At 41.5% G+C, this 22,328-nt stretch overlaps 1 protein-coding gene across 9 annotated transcripts in view; it reads left to right on the forward strand.

Moving 5' to 3' along the window:
* Window positions 1–15,466, forward strand: part of NEDD4L (NEDD4 like E3 ubiquitin protein ligase) — a 136,764-nt gene extending 121,298 nt beyond the window's left edge. For all 9 annotated transcript variants that reach the window (XM_085214190.1, XM_085214192.1, XM_085214191.1 and 6 more), the window contains 13 exons: window positions 864–922; window positions 2,608–2,673; window positions 3,987–4,216; window positions 5,443–5,564; window positions 6,343–6,413; window positions 7,185–7,280; window positions 9,010–9,083; window positions 10,582–10,642; window positions 10,967–11,026; window positions 11,576–11,683; window positions 12,225–12,321; window positions 13,407–13,479; window positions 14,030–15,466. In XM_085214190.1, coding sequence (XP_085070316.1) covers window positions 864–922; window positions 2,608–2,673; window positions 3,987–4,216; window positions 5,443–5,564; window positions 6,343–6,413; window positions 7,185–7,280; window positions 9,010–9,083; window positions 10,582–10,642; window positions 10,967–11,026; window positions 11,576–11,683; window positions 12,225–12,321; window positions 13,407–13,479; window positions 14,030–14,132 — 1,220 coding nt within the window. In that variant the 3' untranslated portion in view covers window positions 14,133–15,466. The remainder of the gene's footprint in view (window positions 1–863; window positions 923–2,607; window positions 2,674–3,986; window positions 4,217–5,442; window positions 5,565–6,342; window positions 6,414–7,184; window positions 7,281–9,009; window positions 9,084–10,581; window positions 10,643–10,966; window positions 11,027–11,575; window positions 11,684–12,224; window positions 12,322–13,406; window positions 13,480–14,029) is intronic.
* The last annotated feature ends 6,862 nt before the right edge of the window (window positions 15,467–22,328 follow it).

Raw genomic sequence — 22,328 nt, forward strand, 5'->3', positions numbered from 1 at the left:
CTATTCCTTTAATATGCAGTTTATAAATCAAAGCGTGTACCTAAGAGATGTATTATTATTACCCTTCCAGTGCAGGAAATACGCCTTAAGCCTTGCCGTTGGAGGTGGCATTTAGTTTGGTTTTTGGAGCATTGTCTTGTTGCAACATCATCATCCTGTCGTGATTCTGTTGTGTTCAGAATCTTGTGAGGAACAGCTGTCTGGAGGCAAAGAGAGTTTCACCGTGGTCCTGTATAACCTCACTGTATGACCATGCAATGCTGCTGATGCTCTTGAAAGCTGTGGCTGAAAAGAACTGAATTACCTTACTGCCAAAATTGACTTTGTCGAAACTGAATGATTCCTTATGCCATAACTCTATACTTAATGACGTTATAAACTTCTCATTAAAATCAATGTCTAGGATTTCTTTATCCCTTCACCTCCAAATTTAAATTCATACTGCTTTAAAGTTCTTTAACTTTGGCCCTCTTTACGCAGAATTTTGAATAAGTAAACTTCATCTACCACTTGACAAAGTGTTTGGGCTTCTTTCCCCTCATGCATGAAATCTGTATTTTTAATATGAGTTGAATCTAAGATCATGTTCAAGTAGAACATGTTACTACTACAGGTGTTGAAATAAAAGCAGTGTAATTACACTGAATTATGCTATACTTCTGCATTTTTGAACGAGTCTTTTTGACCAAACAGTGTGATGGGATTTTGATGGAGATGGGTGAATGCATTATTTTCTAACCCAGAAATACTAAGCTGTGGAAATGGTAGGGAAAACATGTGTAGGGAAAAACAAAAACAAAAACACATAAATTCACAGTGTGGTAGCAAAGTAGTAATGATATAATTTATTTTGTTATTTACAGATAATAAAATTACCCAGTGGGAAGACCCCAGACTGCAGAACCCAGCAATTACTGGTCCTGTAAGTACTGCTGTGGTTCTTTTCGTGTGAAATGCTGTGACTCATGTACGTTTGGTGTAGGCAGCAGTTGTAAATAAGCAGCAGGTCACGCTTGTTTTCCACATGAATCGTGGCCTGGTTGGATTGGAAGGGTCTTTAAAGCCCATCCAGTTCCAAACCCTGCCATGGGCTGGGTGCTCCCACCAGCTCAGGGTGCCCAGAGCCCATCCATGGCCTCCAGGGATGGGGCACCCACACTTCTCTGGGCAGCCAGGTGTGCTTGGTGAATAGAGCAGGAGGCAGGACCAACCTTGGCTTGCTTTGTCCTTTGTCCTGAGGGACGTAGGAGACTCAGATGAGCATTTTGTGAGCCTCCAAGGGCAGGGGAACTGCTGTCCTGTGCCCTCCTGGCGAGGTGCCCCAGAACTGGTGACACTCAGTAACCCTATTTTGTTTTACATACGCTGGGGTGCACTGGAGACTTTTCCAACCAGCTGCCAGTGGTCCAAAGCAGAGTGGGGTTCATGAGGAATCACTGCATCGTTTGTCACTGGTATGCTGTGCACACCATTCCCAGCTCAGGCAATAGGTTCAAAGTTGGTGGTTCTTGTAGTCTTTCCTACTAATGGCTACCGAGAAATGGCATTTTTCACACATTACAGCATGTTTTCTTCCTGGAAGCCATTAGCATATGATTTTGACTGTCCAGGAAACATTCTTGATTGGTTTGTCACAGTAAATCTCAGAATACTTCTGTTTCAGCAAACAGAGGAGAAGAGGACTCTTTCTTTATCAGGATAGAAACTGCATTATGTGACTTTTTAATTTCTGTATATTGCTGTGCTGTTTCTGTGCGAAGCTCCATCCACTTGGAAACTGCAGAGCTAAATACTCTGAGTGGTGTTTCATGCTGAGATGTGTGGAAGTTCATTGGTTCTCATTTTATTCTGTTCCATCCTGCAACCAGAAGCTTTCTGTGCCAGGTGCTGCGCTGTGTTCAAGTCGTGTATTTTGGTACAGAGCTGTGTGTGAAGGGCACCTGCTCTGATTCTTTAATCAGAAGATCTTGGGAGTTTTGTACTGGCCGTACAATAGTAGTTTTATCACTTCCTCTATGAGAATGGGGTTAACTCACTGAGGGCCGTGGTCATGCATTGCTATGTGGGCATATGCTGCATCCTGCACCTTATGGTTCATTTCATAGCTCTACCTGGAGCCTCTCAACTTGTTCTAAGGAGCATTCTCAAAATTCGTTGTATTTTGTCTTTGTGCAGCACCTTATAATCCTTAGCACTTCCAACTGTGTAAATCCGTACCTTTTGATAGCAACACTCATTCTTAGAAGTCAAAAAAATACCACATGACATGCTTACTGTTTCCTAATGAAACACACAGATGACAATAGTGCATTCCACTCTCTTTTTTCTGTGTTAAAAATAGTTTTTGCTCTTTTCTGTTCCTAAAATAAGAAAGAAAAGAGGGTAAGTAGTTGGTAAACAGAAAACATGGGTAAAATTTTTGGTACATCTTAACTCAACTTAGACACTGAGAATATTCTGTACTTTATGCATATACTTTTTTTAATGACTCAATGAGTTACATATCTAGATAGCGTGTCTTCAAATTTGTATTTTATTTGTTTAAGTATAAAGTAACATAATGAACAATGCCTCGAAGAATATGTATTTACAATTCTCTCTCTGTAGGCTGTTCCATATTCTAGGGAGTTCAAACAGAAGTATGACTATTTCAGGAAGAAGTTAAAGAAGCCCGTGAGTATAACCACGCTGCTTTGTGTTGAAGTCAGTTATGTCTGGGGAGAGCCAGTGTGTTGTCCTCAAGGTAGATACAGATTAGTGTTTCTTGCTGTAACACTTGGTTGCCATACTCCTTAAAGGAGTAGAAACCAAGACAAGTTTGAATTTGGTGGATTTCTGAACAAAAACATTTACATATCTTTAAGACGCTCATTTTCCAGTGTGAACAGAAACACAAAGTGATGCGAGAGGAAGGAAATGTCATTTACTCACTACTGATTGATATTTCTCCTTCATCTTTAATGATGGATTTGAAGGACAGAGATGGAAAACGCTGGTAGAGTGGAGCCCGCAGCATTACTGAGTCTGGCACAAGCTTCTGGTGTTCCTGTTCTGCAAAAATACCTTCTTTAATTTCAGTGAGCAGTAGATATTAGCCCACACCTGCTGTCAAGTGGTGATTAATTGCAGACAGCCTTTGTAGCATGAGCTCTGACGCAATGAGACTCTCCAGTGCCGTTACCTCTTTGTTAGTATTTCATTCAGCGTGCATTCTGACCAGTGACCAGATGGACACAATAAGCACTTGTCAGGAAAAAGCAAACCTCTTGACACACTCGTGTTGGGTCAGTCTTATGATGAGAAATGTACCTGCCGAAACTGCCACGAGTTGACCCAGTCTTGTGCCTCTGTTTTCAAATACTTTATCGAGTTCTGTTCTGCCTTTTTGAATTTCTGGGCTAAATCGTAACGACTACCAGTGCTCTCATTTTTCAGACAGAAATTCTCAAGTATTTTGGCAGTCCTGTTCTATTTTGTTCAGTTCTGCTTTATGCGTGGTGGAGCAGTTCTGGCTTTTACAGGTATCCGAGTGAAAGAGCAACATGAAGCATCGTGTTTGTTAGCATGGAATCACAGAACAGTTTGGGACCTTTAAGATCACCTCATTTCAACCCCTGCTATAGGCACGGACACCTCCCACCAGACCAGGTTGCTCACAGCCCCATCCAGCCTGGCCTTGAAGCTGTCATGCCCTTTAAATACAACACAGTAAAACTAATATTGTTCTCTCTTTTTTGTTGTTGCATTTCATGTTGTTTTCAGTGTTTTATCAAGTATCATAGAAATCTCTGATCCCTAGGACTGGAACATACCTAGTTCACTGTAATTTGTCAACCTGATGTAGAAAACATTGGAAAACAAGCATAAGGAGAAACTTGGCACACTCAGTTGTCACATCCATCCTTTAGTTTTTAACTTCTAGTCCATAATTCCCTGAAGATCATGTATGCAGACTGATAAATAAAATGCACTCTACTTTCACACAGGCTGATATACCAAACAGATTTGAGATGAAGCTACACAGAAATAATATTTTTGAGGAGTCCTACAGAAGAATCATGTCTGTGAAAAGACCTGATGTACTGAAGGCCAGGCTCTGGATTGAGTTTGAGTCAGAAAAAGGACTTGACTACGGAGGTGTGGCCAGAGAGTGGTTTTTTCTCTTGTCCAAGGAGATGTTCAACCCGTATTATGGTCTTTTTGAATATTCAGCAACGTAAGTGTTCTTTAAAATCTTTCCATTTGCAAGCAATATACATTAGATTTTGCATGAGCGGGGAGGTTACATTTGGGAGTAGTTAGGTCATCCTTCACGACACAGTTGTGCACTCTTGTCACAAATCTGCGCTCTCATTTCTTTTTTCCTTCTCTGAGGACCTTTCACTTCGCTGTTGAAATCACATAAAGAATTCTCACTGTTAGGACAGTGTTCCGGGTTGCCTTGCTGGCAGCAACACAAATTGCCATTTCTGGGGCGAGCAATAGCGAGTGGCGTGATGGAGACAAAAGACTTTGTGCCCTCCCAGAGCATCATAAAACACCTGCACTGTACTGCTTCTTTGTAATTAGCTCACAAAACAGCTTCTCGTTTACATTTCAGTATGCATACAACACCGGTCCTGCATGAGTTCAAATGCATTTATGTCCAGTTTTAAAACCCTCAGTGGTTCATTTATGTAAATGAGAGAGAGCCGAGTCTCCTGCTTTAAGCACATTCCTTTTGTGTCTGCCTCTGTAATTCCACACCGTGTGCTTAACCACAGGAGGAATGGATTTCTTCATTGCAACAGTTCTTATGTTTTCACGTCAGCGTCATACTCACTCCTTTCTCTTATGAGCGTTGAATGAGTGGTAAAGTAGATGAACAAAGGCTGTACAATGAGAGTTTTTTCACATTTGTGTCTCAGAGAAAGCATGTTCTGATTTTGGAGGGAAGCTCAGCTTGCAGAAATACAGGCTAGCTCAGAATGCCTCTGGGTTAATAGTTTACTGGGTGGTGTGTTTTGCAATAGTACTTCCACTTCTGTGATATAGGTTGCTGCAGTTACTTTAAAAATAACACTGTTCTCATGTGAAGTTCACTTTCACGGAAAGGAGTATTTTAAATTGTAAACATTCACAGTGGATTGATTCTGTGCTGTAAAGTTCAGTAAAAATGTACTGGAGAAGGCCTGCTTCTAACCAGTGACTCTGGAAGCAGTATTTCCCTGAACTTTCCACCATGCACACAGATGGAAAAGATGAATTTAGAATTAATTATGGTTATCCCACAACCAGGAGGATTATAAGGAACCTTTGTCCATCATCATTGTGACCATTAAAGCATTATGCAGCGTAGACAAGAAGTGGCCCTGAGCTCACGTTATTTATTAACATATCTAATTATCTGTTTATTCAAAGATGTGATTATTTAGATTTTTCTTCTTGCTTTCTTAAAAAAAGGGACAACTACACGCTTCAGATTAACCCTAATTCAGGTCTTTGTAATGAAGATCACCTGTCATATTTCACATTTATTGGACGAGTGGCTGGCCTGGCAGTGTATCATGGGAAGCTGCTGGATGGTGAGTTACTGCACTGTGTGGCTATGCGACTGCAGCTGGACTTTTGTTAAATAAATCACTTTGATAATTAATGTGTTTCAGAGTGTGGGATATCTGGAAATAAATTTAAATAAATAAAATACTGAACTGGAAGCTTTGGAAATTGTACTCCTACTCTGAATGGAGATTTTGTCAAAATGATAGTGTCTTGCTCAACCAAAACATTTCTCATAAAGCTCTGCTTCCTTCTGCACTCTTGTTAATCTCCATTTCTAAATAATCTCTACACTAAAGGATGACCGCTACATTTGTATGAGGCCTTTCCATGCAAAACAGCTGAAGCTGAAACAGTTGCATGGGTGCCACCTGCAGCATACGTGTTTTGTAAATCTCTTTCTCATTGATTTAACAATTAATTAAATTTTTTGTTGGGTTTCAGAATCCCAGAATAGCCAAACAAGCAGTGATATAGACTGTCTATATTTTAGTTAGAGGTAATGCCTACAACACTGCATTGTTTTTGAGAGAGGAGGGACAGGTGGGATACCTTCAACTCAGTGCTCCATCTTTTGTGTCTCTCTACCACAGAACTGATATTAATTACACTGGCGTAACTCTTGTGATTAAAAGAACAACTTTCTGAATTAAAAATGAGCCTGCTGTTAACCTGAGCAGTTACAGCTCAGGTTTCTTGTGGATATTTCTTTGCAAATGTGGGTGTTGTGCCTTAGAGCAGTCTCTCCTTGAGTAAGGTGGAAATGCAGAGTAGTGGAAGTAATGCCTTTCCCCTCTGTTTTAGGCTTCTTCATCAGACCTTTTTACAAGATGATGTTGGGGAAGCCAATAACACTGAAAGACATGGAATCAGTGGTAAGGACATTTCAACCTTATCAGTACTAGAAATTACTTGAGGATTTTTCCTTTGGGGAAATCAATGTAATTAATTAATTAATTAATTTCTCCTTCACCTTTCTCTCTGTTCACACCCAGAACAGAGACCTTTGCCTAAGGAGGCTGTGGATGCCCCATCCCTGGAGGCATTCAGTGCCAGGCTGGATGTGGCTCTGGGCAGCCTGGGCTGTTGGTTGGCGACCTGCACACAGCAGGGGGTTGGAACTGGATGAGCATCGTGCTCCTTTGCAACCCAGGCCATTCTGTGATTCTATGATTCTTTCTCTCCCTCACTTTCTTCCTTTTATCAGTCCTTAATTGTGAAGCCAATACATAACAAAGATGCAACCCCTTCAGGAAGTGTTAATTTTTAGTAATAACAATGTAATCAATTATTTCATAATACATCGTTGATGTAATGAAGCGGTGTATCTATTGTGTTGAAAATAACAGCTTCATCACAAAGATATTCTTTAACCAATTACTACATGTTGCCATATACACGTGTACCAGATATATATGTACAACCAATTTATTGCATAATAACCCTTAGTTACAAAGCAACTAGGGGAAGTTACACAAATCTAAAATTGTACCAGCTGAAAAACACAAAAATCAGTCATATCCTCCTTTACAGTAGCTGTACCAGTAAACAGATTCCAAGCTCTCTGCAACCCCCTGGAGTTCTAGATTTAGGTGCCTTTATCTCTTTAATGCTTTTGTTTTCAAACCTTGTTTAATCTCCTGTAGGACAGTGAATACTACAACTCTTTGAAGTGGATCCTGGAGAATGACCCTAAGGAGCTGGATCTCATGTTTTGCATAGATGAAGAAAACTTTGGACAGGTATGTAAACACTAACCCAAAAGTCTGTAATCCCATCTTATTGGTTATTGCCAAAAAGTAATTAACTTCTGGGCAGTACCTCATGGTTGTGAACTTAATTGGTACTGCTGCATGTTAATGATCAGTACAGGCAGACTTTGACTTTCTTACTGAACTATTTAAGTCTTGAGATGCCAAAGAAGGAAATTATATTCTTGCCAGTGAGCAACACAATGCCTTTCTGAAAAGCAGTATTTGAAGCTAATAAAAGACAGAATCCTCATTAGAAATGGCCTCAGCCTGGGACTGTGTGGGATTCTACAATTGAAGATGTTCTCAAAGAATATGAGAAGAGGTAGAACAACAAGCAGCAGAGTACCCTTTTACAGTCTCTTTTAATAGGGCAGGGAGATGATACAACAAAATGAAGCATGCTTGTTTTGCAAAGATTCACAATTGTTTTTGTTACAAACAAAAAATATTTTAGTCACATTTAAGAACCAGTAATGATGATGGAATTTTAAGTCCTCTTGGCTCTATCTTGTTTCAGCTTGCCTAACTCAGTGAGCTACAGATAAATCCCAATAGCAGCAGATATAATCTTGTTTCCATCATACTGCTCGTGAGAGGCAAAACTGCATGACAGATTTTATCACAGAAAAGTCTGAAGCTCAGTAGTATCAGGTTAGGATCTGCTGTACTGCAGAGTAAGCTAGATGGGTAGAGACTGGAATGTCTCATGCATGTAAATGCTTGCAGGATGTTTCTCAACAATTCAGAAGCTGTAAAACATGGCAGATAATGACTAATTTGTCTGCTTCTGCATTTTCCACTTACTGATGACAAAACTCTGGGGACTCATGGAAGTCATAAAATCATAGAATCACCATGGTTGGAAAAGACCTCCACAATCATCCAGTCCAACCATCCACGTACCACCAATACTTGCCACTAAACCATGTCCCTCAGTACAACATTTGAACGTTTCTTGAGCACCTCCCGGGACGGAGACTCCACTCACTTGCTGCTTGTTTTGCCTCAGGCAGCACAGTGCTGCTGAAACTTTTGGAACTTGGTTAGGAGACTGTACTGCTTCCACAGAGATGTTCAGTATGTAAGAGGGAAAGATCTGCATTGCTGTAAGCTTCTGTGTTTCTTTATATTTCAGTTATCACCAGAATCTTTCTCGAATTAAAGGAAAAACAAGAGAAGTCTGATATGTGATAGCTAAGAATAGGGTTTTGCTAGTGCTCACAAATGAGTAAGAAGGTATTTTCAAGATATAAAGGATAGAAAGCTCTTCAAAAGCTGATCAAAAGAGTAGAGATGATGATGTCTCTCTCTCTCTTAAGTTCACAAATCTTAATCACACACTCGCAGCCTGGAGTGGGTAAGGCCCTCCAGCCCTCCCTGCCCCAGCTGTGCCAATAATTTTTTTCCAGCACTCTGAAGAAATAAAAGGCATTTTTCTGTCCTTATGAAGATGGGAGGATGTGTTTTCTTTGCCCAATTTTACCTGCTGTTTTGCAATAGAAGTTGGAAAATAATTTACTCTTAAGAGTGACCATAGAATCGTTTCTTCCTAATTACGTCATCTTTAAACATGAAATATTTTGATGTCTCATTAGCTATTACGATGCAATAATTTTCTAGTACTGCTTGTAAAATGCTTCTCGGAGTTGGTGGATTTCATGAGAAACATGTCCTGAAATAATGCCCTGTTGTATTTTGCTTTTTCTTTAAAATACAGACGTATCAAGTCGATCTGAAGCCACATGGGTCAGAAATCATGGTAACAAATGCGAACAAAAGGGAATACATTGAGTACGTATATATTTGTAGAGTTTACCCTAAGTTTACAGCACGCAGTTGTAATGCTTTGGAATTTACCCCACTGCAGTTATTGTGTAGCACAAAGAATTATCAGAAATCCTTTTAAAAGAAAATGACTTTGTTAACATGGTTTGTTTACACTGCATTCCTAGAAAGTTGGAATATTAACCTTTATTGTTCAATGAATTACTCTAATTAACGCAGCCTATGTCATGTAGTAGGAAACAGTATTTTCTTGATGTGTTGGCATAAGGAGTATTCAGGGAGGCATGGAATTGCCCCCAATGGCTGCAGACACCAGTCTAAATTACTCATTCTGAGCACCCTCCAAAACTGATGAAAAGAAATGGCATTTCCTGGATACAAGAATTACCACGTTACAGCAGCATATGAATCTGGCCTGATTTCATGCCTCATTTTCTGCACTGGCTGCCCACCTAGGTAACTGCTCTGCTTTGTAGGTCTCCTAAGCAGTGAATTTCCACCCTGGGCTGCAGTTCTTCCTGGTAAAGTGCTATCACAGAATGCAAATGAAGAATAAGTGCAGATCTAAACAGTAAACTAATGAGAGAAAAGAGTGAAAATAGGACGTCACGTTGCTGAGGTCACATTTGCTTCCCCTTTAGTTTCTATTCCAGGAAGGGTTCAGGAACTCTGCGCATGTTTAAGTACTCCTTTAAGAGGAATACTCTGTACTTCTTTGTTCATCTCCTGTGCAGCGTGGTATTACAGTGAAATGACTGTAATAGCAGAACAATAAGAAATTTCTGGTTTTATTATTTGTTTTCTGCTCTTAATCTGACTGTGCAGCATATATTTACGCCATCAGCAGTTTAGATTTTCAGGCATTCAGGCAGTTTTTGTTGGTTTACAGATGCAAAGTATTAGATGTCATAAACACGTTTTATCTCCGTCATCTCCATGTAGTAAAGCAATAAAGAAGAGCTCTTTGAAAAGCTGTGTGCCAAAACAAAGAACTAAATTGCACCTCCACCTCAGTAATTCTAGATAAATGCTAATTGTAGTGTTTTTGTAACTTCAGAGTCCATACTTGTGGCTATATACACTCATTTCTTAATGTTTGATGCAGTTTAATTTTTTCTAGTGCTTTTTCCAAGAGTTATGTTATGATTGAGGAGTTCTAGTTGGTGCACAAGGGAAAAAAGAAGAGAAAAAAAGAAAAGGAAAGAAACTGCAGTTGTAGTCACAAAATCACAGAATCACAGATATCACAGATACACTTTTGGCTCTGGAATTAAAAAAAAGTTATCATTTAGGAATCTAATTCTAACAGTAAGTACATTATCCAGGGTCTAGACTACAACCTCACTTAGAATTTGTAGGCTGCATAATTTAATAAAAAGCAGCCCAGCATCTCTAATATAAAAGTATGATTAAGAGATACCTAAAGTCGTAAATGAGAAGCTGATATTGTTAAGGTTGCTAATTAGTCTTCTAATGAATGTGTTCATGTTTTTATCTCCCATAGCCTGGTCATCCAGTGGAGGTTTGTAAACAGAGTTCAGAAACAAATGAATGCTTTTTTGGAGGTAAGGTTCTCTTTCTTATCTTTCTTTTTACCCAAATTATGTGCACATACATACAGCAGTACCTCATTACAAGAGTGGGAAGCTGTGCATGACACACAGACTCTGTTAGTCTCATAAGGTCATTCTCATTAAAGTTGACATTGTTTGACCTTGAAATAGCAGTTTTTAAATTAGAGATTCTTAACGCTTCAGGAACTGTATATTTCATTTTCCAAACCCTTCTTTGCCCTCCATCACCTAGCTCACAGCTTTCTCCGAAGGCAAAAGTTCTATTAGATAAAACCATAATTATACATAGTTTGCTAATTTTACTTTTTCTTTTAGGGATTCACAGAACTTCTTCCTATCGATCTGATTAAAATTTTTGATGAAAATGAACTAGAGGTGAGTTGGTTTGATGTCCAGAGACGACGGATTGGTAATGCTCATTGCAAAGATGTGTTACATTCTCAATTCATTAGGTCATCATGGAGTTTGAAGACAAAGATTCTTTGCGTTAGTGGGGAATGAGGATTTTTTCTCCCAAAATTAATAAATCTGTCAATCAAGTAAAAGCACAGAAAGTATCAGTTACTCATTGAGGTGGTTTAGTACATGCAAAAACATAGTACATATGTAAAGAATGCAAGTAGCTTGCTGAATTAATGACATGTACTGGTCATGTTTTCAGCAAATATGCTGTAAAAGATACTACCATATGAAGCATACATACTTCATACTGCATAGCGTTTCTCACGTAAAGTGAGGTAATCTTTGAGAATTCTCCTGAAGAGAAGCTCAGTATCACTTTATGTTTGTATTTGCATTTGTACAGTGTTAACTTTGAGAGGTCAGGCAACAGAGGGAGAGGAGAGGTGGTTTTTCTGATGAAGCATTCAGGGTAGCATCGGTACTACCTTCAATTAACAATGCACCAATTATTTCCATATTTAGCTACTGATGTGTGGCCTTGGGGATGTGGACGTTAATGACTGGAGACAGCACACAATCTACAAAAATGGCTACTGCCCAAATCATCCTGTCATCCAGTGGTTCTGGAAGGTAAGGCTCCTAGCGCCTTTGGTTTCTCTGACTAAACCTGGAAGTCATAGATTCCTTAGTGTGTTGTGGAGTCAGTTATGAAATCCTTTTTCTTCAAAAACTACTGAAAAACACATTCATATGTGCTGGAAATGGCAGTTGTCATACTTACTGGAGTCTATACTGGAATGGGCCATGATTGACAAAGTCTCTCTCCAGATTTTATTAAAGTGGTTTGTAATCTTCCTGAACTTCGGTACTTCTCTCAAAAGTGTATATTTGCAGGAAAGCTAGGAGAACACTTTTCCCCGTACTACAGAAGTGCTGTGAGTCACCTCATACAGATGAATGGCAATTGTAGCTCCTGGCTGTTGCCTGGGCACTGTCACTTTCCTTGCTATAAGCAGAAAAGAATTCTTGTTTAACCAGAGAAAGCCTTGCATGCCATCCTTCGAAGTTAGATATCTATTTCTTACCATTGTAATACAAATAAATTCTGCTTTGCTTATTTTAACAATGACATCTTCAGCCACGGAAAGTCACCCTGTCTGCTTCTCAACAGGCTGTTTTACTGATGGATGCAGAAAAACGCATTCGGTTACTGCAGTTTGTTACTGGGACGTCACGAGTGCCTATGAATGGATTTGCTGAACTTTACGGTAAGCTTCCTGCCCTCTGCGTGCATATCACATGCTGCAGGTGGCTCCCGAATGCCATCAGGAGAGCACAAACACTACTGAAATATGGGCACGGCCAACCTTTACTCCCAGATAAAACTCCTTGCACTGAATGCCAGCAGCACTGGAGAAACTGGGGGCACTGGAAGGGAAGCATAGTGTTGTTCATAGAATCACAGAATCGTTTGAGTTGGAAGGAACCTTTAAAGGTTATCTAGTCCAACTGCCCTGCAATGAAGAGGGACACATAGAGCTAGATCAGATTGCACAGTCTGAGCTCAGAATCTCAGGTCCAGCCTGACCTTCAGTGTCTCCAAGGACAAGAAATCCACCACATCTCTGGTCAGCCTGTGCCAGTGCTTCATCATGGGATAATAGAGTGGCCTGGGTTAGAAGGGACCTCAAGGATCATGAATCTCCAACCCCCTGCCACATGCAGGGCCACCAACCTCCACATTTCATACCAGCCCAGGCTGCCCAGGGTCCCATCCAACCTGGCCTTCAACACCTCCAGGGATGGACGGGGCATCCACAGCCTCTCTGGGCAGCTGTTCCAGCACCTCACCACTCTCTGAGTAAAGAACTGCCCCCTGACATCCAACCTCAATCTTCCCTCCCTCATCTTAAAACCATTTCCCCTTGTCCCCGTGTTCACCATGGGTGTTCTGTAGATGTTCTCCTTGACCAGGAATATCAAATCCCTCAAAGAAAATGTCAGCTGTGGGCAGCAGTATAGCTCATGGCACATGGAGAAGAGGAGATTGGAGATCCATGCGAGTGTGGTTGTTTTTTTTCAGTATTACCAATCTAGTTTACCTCTTTCACACTGTATGTGCTCTAACCAAAGAGTAGTTTGATGAATTTAGTAAGTTAGCTGCATTTGGAAATAGTATATTTCCACATCACTATTTGCTTTAATGTAATTTTGACCTAACAGTATTTGTGGAAAGTATTTTGTACTAGTGAAAATGGAAGTTACAATTAGGGTAAACATGCAATTTTTAATGCAGCAGTTGAAGTAGTTTTGGTAGGGTCCAGTAACTCAAGTTCCTTTTTTTTCTAACTAGGTTCAAACGGTCCTCAGCTGTTTACAATAGAGCAATGGGGAACTCCTGATAAACTGCCCAGAGCTCACACATGGTAAGTCCAGAGCGTGTGTGTTCAGCCATCTGCACATGAGTCTGTTTGAGTGCTGGTGGGTCTGGTGTGTGTGTCACAGTGTGTTTATGTCCTGAAAAGAATAGAAAGTGTTATTTAATAGATAGAAAATCAATGCATGGACTGGGCAGGCAGGCACTCACACATGGAAACATGAGAAAGGTGATGTGGTTGGTGCTGGCTGACGGACGTGCATGCTGGCTGCCTGTGTATCCAGAACTCATTCATCCTCATGCAAGTCCATGCATTTATTTTCCACATTTTATGTAACAGTTTTTTTCCTCTCTGGGGGTGGTTAAGAGCATAAACTTTCCTATTTTCAGAACACAGCAAATGATTTCTGAAAACTCTCAGGTTGGCCTCAGCTGGCAGCCATGGGAAACAGCTGGCAGTGGTTAGGTGTGCACAGCCCCTGTTTCTCCAGTTGGCTGTATACTCCTATCTCCCGCCCAAGTTATTCAGTCTTTTCTATTTCTCTCAAGAAATGCATTTAAAATATTTAAATAACTCCATTTTTCCTTCTGAATTTCAGCTTTAATCGCTTAGACTTACCTCTTTATGAATCCTTCAGCGACCTGCGAGAGAAGCTCCTTGTGGCAGTTGAAAATGCACAAGGATTTGAAGGAGTGGATTAGGGCACTGCTTCCCACCTTTCGGCGCGTTCTGCTGCACTTCCACGTCTCCACGTTGGACTCTGACTGTGGCAGAACCGTTGCACAGCGCTGGTTCCTGGAGCAAACTCTTCGACAGTGCAGTGGCCTAAATGCAGAATCTTGAATTCTGGTCTGTGGATGGCTTTTTTGGCATTTCCACAGCCAGTTACTATGGGGTTATATGTACTCTGATTACATTTCAGCAGAACTTACTGTATTTATGTTGTGCCTCTGTAGGCTGAGCCCTTAATAAAAATTCTACATAATTTCTAATGACAATGAATGAAATTAATCATTTTACAGGGATAGTGTTACAACTCATGTTTACTTTTTAGTTGATTTAGACATTTTCAGATTATATTTCATTACAATTAAATTTCATGTATTTGGGGAAAAAAATCAGCATTTTTCTTAATTTCTTACCAGACTTGATGCCAGTGTCATTTTTTTCAAGCTCATTTTGAACCTTGTGTTCCCAAACTGTTAGGAAAATAGGAGATAGTTATCTTGGAATTCTTCTCTATATTGGCTATATCAAGAGCACATAAATATTTTTCTGTATCCAGAAGAGGTATGGGTTCTATGTTGCATTTTTGTATAAATAACAGTTACGAGTTGAGGGACAGTCATAACATAGCATGCCAAATCTCATGTTCAATAAAGAAATTGCCTCATTATTCCTTGGTGATATTTACATGTAGTGAAGAACATTTTGGGGTAGAGTTGGCATTAATCATTTAGGAAAATATGCTTAACCCTGTCATTATCTTTGTGTAGTGGTTGTTTTATTATCCTTTCCTCTTTATTGTGTGCAGTGAAGGTATTTTGAAAGAAACGTGGCACTGTGTGATTTGGTGTTATGGAAAACAGATCTGTTTTGTCTCCTATTTGTATGCATTTGCTAATGATATCTAAATATGGTATCTTTTTGTTTCTAACTGTACCAACTCTAAAGGCACTTTATGTAACACATTGCAGTCATATCTGTGTTTTTTTTATCATAAACTTTAATGTGATTATGTTCCTTCTCACTGCACATGTCTTTCTGGTGCAATATCTATCAGTTGTGAGTTTGGCTGCTGCTGATGTATAAAAGAGAAAAAAAAAAAAAAACAGCTGTAGTGCTGAGCCTGCAGACATGTTCCTCAGCAATTGTTTTTGTGATTTATTTTTTACTTAATCGCAAAGATTTATTTAATATACACTGCTATCTGTCTAATCAGTTTTGTTACCTATGACATGTTGCATGCCTAAACTGTAATGTCTTGAGTTGTATTTCTTGTGTGATGGATTAAAAGTGAAAGATTTGTATTTGACCCACTGAACTTAAATGGTTACAGCACTATGGCAGGAGGTCACCTCTCTGCCCAGCACTTTGCAGCACCCACCGGAGGTACTGCCTGCTGCTGGCATGGAGCAGCCACGCCATGGACCTCAGCAGAGCAATATCTTAGGGCAAAAGGCCACTGAAAAGAAGGCTTAATGCTAATAACGTTCAGCAAATGCTGTGTGCATGTCAGCAAAAGGTTTGAGGAGCTAACAGATGCATGAAGGTGTTTTAGCATTTGAACACCAGACTTACCAATTCTTTTCATGTCCCTTTCTAACCTTTTGCATTTTATAAACCCTTTGCATTCATAAACCCTTGAACAAGAGAAATAAGTGCATTTCAGTAGGTAAACAAACACCATACTGATGATTAAGTGGGGGGGGGGGGGGAGATGGAGAGGATAGGGTAAATCCAAAACCTGCTTGGGCAACCAGTGTGTCCAAGGAGGCTGTGGGTGCCCCATCCCTGCAGGCATTCAAGGCCAGGCTGGATGTGGCTCTGGGCAGCCTGGGCTGCTGGTTGGTGACTTGCACATAGCAGGGGGTTGAAACTGGATGAGCATTGTGCTCCTTTTCAACCCAGGCCATTCTGTGATTCTATTAAATCCGAGCATCTGCACAGACCTATATACATTAATGCCCAGTGCCATATACTTTAAAACACTCCTGAGATTTTTTGGCAGAACTGAAATCCAGCCTCACGCAGAGGCAGTAACCCAGCAGCAGTGCAGCTGAGATGGGAGCAGAAATCAGGTTGTTTCAGAATCATGGTCGTGCTCTGATCCTGTCAACAGTTTACGAGCATTAACAGTTAAACTCCCAGTGCACTACATGATGTTATGATGTGGAATACCAATAACCAATAATCATGAAACCTTCCCTCCCAGCATCTTCCCTTACTGATGGCTTCCTTTAAAGTCCTTTCAGGCTATAAAGGAAATTTGTTTGTGGGATCACGTTAATCTTCCAAATGATAATTGAAGATGACTTAGCTTAATTATTTTTAACACACTGTCTCAGTGAGTGGGCCCCTCTGAGGCCCAATGTGCAGTGCTCTTGGCCTTGTGCAACTCATGCTGAAATCCGTGCTATTTTGGCATTCTAGCAATTAATGAAAATAGTTTAAAAATGCTATTTGTGCCTCTTGTGCCCAAGAACTGCACAGTCACAGCTCCTACAGCACCTCTCACATCAGAGAAGTCATCACTTCTGTTCAAGAAACAGCTTTGTTCAACACTTCATCAACAAAATTACTCCTAATTGCCCAGGTGTAGGGGAAGCCAGCCTATTACTTCTTGGTGTCCTCATGAGCTGCACTATTACTACACACCACTGTGTTTTGACTTTGCAGGTGCAGCTTTGGAGCACAACAGCTCCCCTCACTGCAAAGTGAACCTCTCCTCGTCCTTTTGGGATTCCGATCACAAATGAGCGTGGCTACATGTAAAATAAGCTGAAGGGAACTGCTCAGCCCAGTCCCTCCGCTGCACAGAGCTTTAGTACCCCAGCATTGTGCACACAGAACACACTTGAGTTCATTCACCACGAAATGACTCAAAACTTTCTATCCAGCCCCATGTTAATAAATGGGAATGCATTACTTCCTGAGCCATTACTTCTTGGCTCATGCAAAACCTTACAGCAAACAAATCGTGGCAACTTGCAGTCAGAGCACAGAGCTGGCATGTCCATGCTGCAGCTCACCACCAGCATGGTGGGGACACAGAGCTCCTCTGCAGCAGGTCAGCCCCTAACCTGGACTGATGCATGGGGTTATTCCTCCCCAGGTGTAGGGCTCTTGTCAAACCTCATCTTATTCCTCCCTGCACAGCTCTCCAGTCTGTCCAGGTCCTGATAAATGGCAGCACGGCCCTCTGGTGCCTCAGCCACTCCTCCCAGCCTCGTATCATCAGCAAACTCGCTGAGGGTGGACTCTATGCCTTCATCCAGGTCACTGATGAAGACGTTGAACAAGACCAGGCCCAGCACGGACCCCTGGTGAGCTCTGCTATGACAGCCTCCACACAGGCTGTGCCGATCACAGCCCTGTGAGCTCTGCCAGCCCTTAGCTCTCAGTCCACCTCACTGCCCACCCATCCATTGCACACTTCCTAAATTTCATTACAAGAATGATGGAGGAAACAGTCTGCCATCTCCAGGAAGGTGCACCATGAAAGCACAGCAGAAAACAATAGCCACTTTTCTCGTAGCTTTATTTTCCATTACCAAAGTTCAGACCATCAGGGTATGCAGTTATCCAGCTCTGGGAGTTACAAGATCTGAACAGGAACCAGATGTGAAGGTTTGCAAGTCTGAACATTCGGTGCTATACCTTGCTTTGCTGTTTTGTGATCAGACAGCAAGCTGAGGCCGTTGCAAAGAAGTTCCCAGATGATGCGTGATGGCTGATCAGTGCCTACAAGTGAAACACAGTTGGGTTTCCTACTGACACATAGAGGACACAGCTCCTCTTGATGGCCCCTCTGCACCCAACTGCCCCAGTCAGCCTTCAGAGAAACACTCCACTGCCACTGCTTTGCAGAAGTCAAAGGAGCCTGTCACTGAGCTAGGTCCCTAAAATAAGGCTCTCTGAATATCAAATAGGCAATGATATATATTAACAAGGAGTGCAATCAGGTTAACCATGAAACTTCAAATTTAATCTTTGCCCAGCTTGAGCCTGGTAAAATTGAAATTCTCCTTTGGACTTGAATACAGTGAGCTTGACCTGGGTGCACTCTGGGCCACAAAAAATTTATCTGTCATATATCTATCATATACTGGCACAGTAATGCTTGCAAATAGCAAAGTTAAGAAGTTTCCAGCAGTGCAGTACTATCTCGCCTTGAAAGATCAAGCTGGCAAAGACAACTGCACAGGTTATAACCGCCATTTCATTTTTGCTGTGTGCAAAAACAGGTGGCAAAAGCCTGGAGCATCTGCTTGTTCTGCTAATTAGGACTAACTACTTGCCCCATTTTGTCAGGCTATTTACTGCAGCGTGGGTAGACATCTACACGTGCCTATGGCATAGAGGTTTTCAGAACAGGGTACTGAGCTGCCCTCCAGATCACTGTCTTTTTATCCCAGGTCTCTGTCACTTCTTGATTAGACAGAGGATGTGACCTCCTCCTGCATTCAGTTTTTAAACTAAAAGCAAAACTTTGAACCTTGGCCCAAAGTCAAAGAATAACACAGATGGACACTGGATCGATACCAGACAAATATTAGTCTCATGCAGTGGACAGATGCTTCTCTGCTGTAGATCTAACTCTTTCAGTATGCCAATGCAGAATCTTTAGGTTTAAAGGTTTCTTTACATACAGAAAAAAAGAAAAAACACTTTGAAGTAGCTGGGGGTTAATATTCAGTGCTAATCCAGCCATCTCCTTCCTCCCAGAGCACAGAATTGAGCGCTGCAAACAACATTCTCTATCTTCTGCCATCTCACTCACTTCCTATATTTCCAGCGTTATTTCTGTGAAAAATCACTTTTAAGAAAATTGCCTTTTGAGCAGCTTCCTAGTCGAGCATGCAGATATTCAATAATAATAAGCATACACTATTTAGTGATAATGTAAAACAGAAGTTGTGATAACATTTCCTCATCTCAGACCCAGCTGTGCCCCTGGATTAAAACAAGCACGCAATCAAAATCATGATTTCATCTCTATGAGGGCAGTTCTGCTGCACTAGAAGAATATGAACTGGAAAATTCCGGGCTGAGGTGCAAAGGCATTGCTAGGAGGATTGCAGCAGTCCAGATCAAGCCGTAGTTGCAAGGGAAACAAATACGGACTTCAGAGTGTCAGAGGCCTTTCCTCTGACAAACACAAAGGAGAATGACCTTAGGAAATAGAAAATCAGAATATTTCAGGATGTAACGTCTAACAGCAGCATGAGTGATATTTAACAGAAATCTGAGGCTTGATTGACTGCTGCATATGCTTAAAATTAACCTACAGAAATAACTAATCAGGCTTTCTACTTGGACAGCCAACAAGAAAATGCCATTTTCTGGGGCCTCTGAGGGTCAGTGCACATACACACGCATCTCCATACCACCTTTTATCTGTGCTACAGGCATCTGTTTAAATAGCTCTGTTTGAGCTATCTGTCCATACAAGGGACAGGGGTGCAGTGACCACGCGGTCAGCCAAGCTGATCCCCACCAGTCTGCTTGTCCTTGGCTACTGCCTGCTGTTGGCAGCTTGAGGTAGGGCCAGAAGCACCCGAAACCTCGAGCCAGGGATATGGCAAAATCCCGAATCATTGTGCAATGGTATTGTAAAGTATGCTGGAAGACTTCTATAGACCTCTGCATTCAAAACTGACAACTGCCTCCATTTTCTTTTCTCTACTGGAGGAGGAGAACCGTGTTGTGGGCTGGCTGCCCCCCAACAGCTCACATTGCAATATCCGTGTCTCTGGGCATTTCCAGAGATGGGGCACGCACAGCTTCTCTGAGCAATCTGTTCTCTCTAGTTCTATCACTATTAGACTATGTAAAAACACAGTTCCCCTCCTGCTTATAACATCTCCCAAATACTGGACGGCAGCAGTGAGGTCTCCTCTTCCCCAGGCTGAACAAGCCCAGCCCCCTCAGCCCTTCTTTACAGGGGAGATGCTCCAGCCCTTTGATCATCTTTGTGGTCTCCTCTGGACCCACTCCGACATCTGCACACGCTTCTTTTGCTGGGGGCTCCAGACCTGGACACGGTACTGCAGATGGGGCCTCACAAGAGCTGAGTAGAAGGTGACAATCACCTCCCTGTCCCTGCTGGCCACCCCTCTGTGCAGCCCAGGATATAGTTGGCCTTCCAGGCATGAAAGAAGGGGACAGACTCTCTAGCAAGTTCTGTTGTAATAGGACAAGCAGAAGTGTTTTCAAACTATAAGAGGAGAGATTTAGATTGGACTTGAGGATAAAGTTTTTTGCAGTAAGAGTGTTGAGGCCCTGGCACAGGCTGCACAGAGGCAGTGGTGCCTCATCCCTGGTGATCCCAAGTTCAGGCTGGATGGGCTCTGAGCGCTGCTGGAGCTGTGTGTGTCCCTGTGCAGGGAGTGGGATCTGGTGGCCTTTAAGGGTCCCTTCCCACTCAAACCGTTCTATGATGTTATGATCCTGACATCTCTTCCAAGCTGAAGCATCACTAGATCGTACGATCTCACAGTGCAGCTCAGCTCACAGAGCGATGCTATTTTCTCACTGTTCAGAAGGAAATTACATGTGGTTATCAGAGAGAACACACACTCTGCTTGAATTTCTCAGTGCCATTCTCATCAGAGGTTATATTCACCAGATCACTGACACAATCCCATCCCATCTTTTCCTTATTTAATGTACTGTGTGTGTGATATACCTAACATATGACAACACACAGCTAGGGCAGCTTGTGCATACCCAATTTACTTGTGTCTGGCTGAGTTACTCACCAATCCTAAATTAAAAGGGAACTTCATGTTCCACTAGCATTTAAGAATTGTGAAACGAGCTGAATCTTGCTACATACATCACTTAGTTTCAGAAATCAGCCCAGCCCGTTTGTTCATTTACCTGGAGTTAAAACAAGGCTCTGACTTGCTGCTTACAGAGAGCCGATAAGAACGATTAATATTTAACATTCCCCAGCTTGCTTACGTGAAATGGCTCAAAGGAGATACCCATGAAAATGTTGCAGCTTAATTCAGCAACGCTGGAAATGGATGCATATTTTCCCCACCAGAAGGCATATTGCACAGCACTGCAGTATGTGTTCCCCCTGCACCGATGACAATGTTGCATCAGTGCATACCTCAGCTCAGCGCCTTGCTGAGAGCCCAAGCACTGCAGTTACAGTCAATTTCACTCCAGAGGCACGAAGAACAGTGCAGTGTCCATAAAACTCAACAGCCAAAGCAGCACAAACCCCCATAGACTGAGCCTGCCCACAGATGTTGGAGGTGCACTGAGTTTTTCTAGAGAACAGACACCATCAAATGCCACTATGGCAGATGAAGCCCTCTCACAGGAGTTAACAACAGAGCAGAGTTGACAAGTCCTGCAGATGTAACAGCTGCAGTAATGATCAAATCAAAGAGAAGTCTTGCTCTTGATGCATTTCAGACTGAGTAATCTTTAACAAACTCTGGAGAAAGGGTCCATTCTGACCCCGAAGCAGCACACTGAGTCTGTTCTTCTGGCAGAGCAGCCACAAATGCCACCTTTGTACAGTGCCATGCAGCTTAAAGGCAGCTGCAGATGATACTGCCTGAAAGTAAGCTGAAAAAAACGTCAGCTAAAATCAGGAGAAAAAAACCTGCTCTGTACTGGGGATAAAACCAGGCTTTGTACATGTGGCATGGTTTTTCATTTCCAGTCATAATAAGCTTCCTCAGAAGAAAAGCAAGTTTTGAAGAGTATTCTAGGAGCAGCAGGTGAGTTGCAAGTTTCATTTCATACAGAATGTATTCTGCAAGTATAAAATCAAAAATGTATTCTTTCTGCTTGCAGATTATGCTTCTCAATCTCTGAATCCCTGAATAAGCCATGAAAGTGAGTGTTGAAATTACTGCAAATTGCAGAGTTCCAGTCTCCATTTCAACATAAGACTAACTACTTGGTCTTTATATAAACTCAAACCTATCTATCTTCTGTTTTCAAAAGTTTTATCCATTGTTATTACTGAAACAACTATTGCATGTGTTGTATTGATTTCCAGTACAACAGGGAAGTTACAAGAGTGAAACATGTACTTTTATTTCGCTACTAGTGGAAAGCTTTAGCTTTTAAAATAAAAGCCAAAAAATTCAAGCTGCTTCTGCTCATGATGAGTTCTCTAAGACTCAGTGTACCTGAAACTTTGCAAC

Source organism: Meleagris gallopavo, chromosome Z (genome assembly GCF_905368555.1).
Source record: "Meleagris gallopavo chromosome Z, MGAL_WU_HG_1.1, whole genome shotgun sequence".
Taxonomy (NCBI): Eukaryota; Metazoa; Chordata; class Aves; order Galliformes; family Phasianidae; genus Meleagris; species Meleagris gallopavo.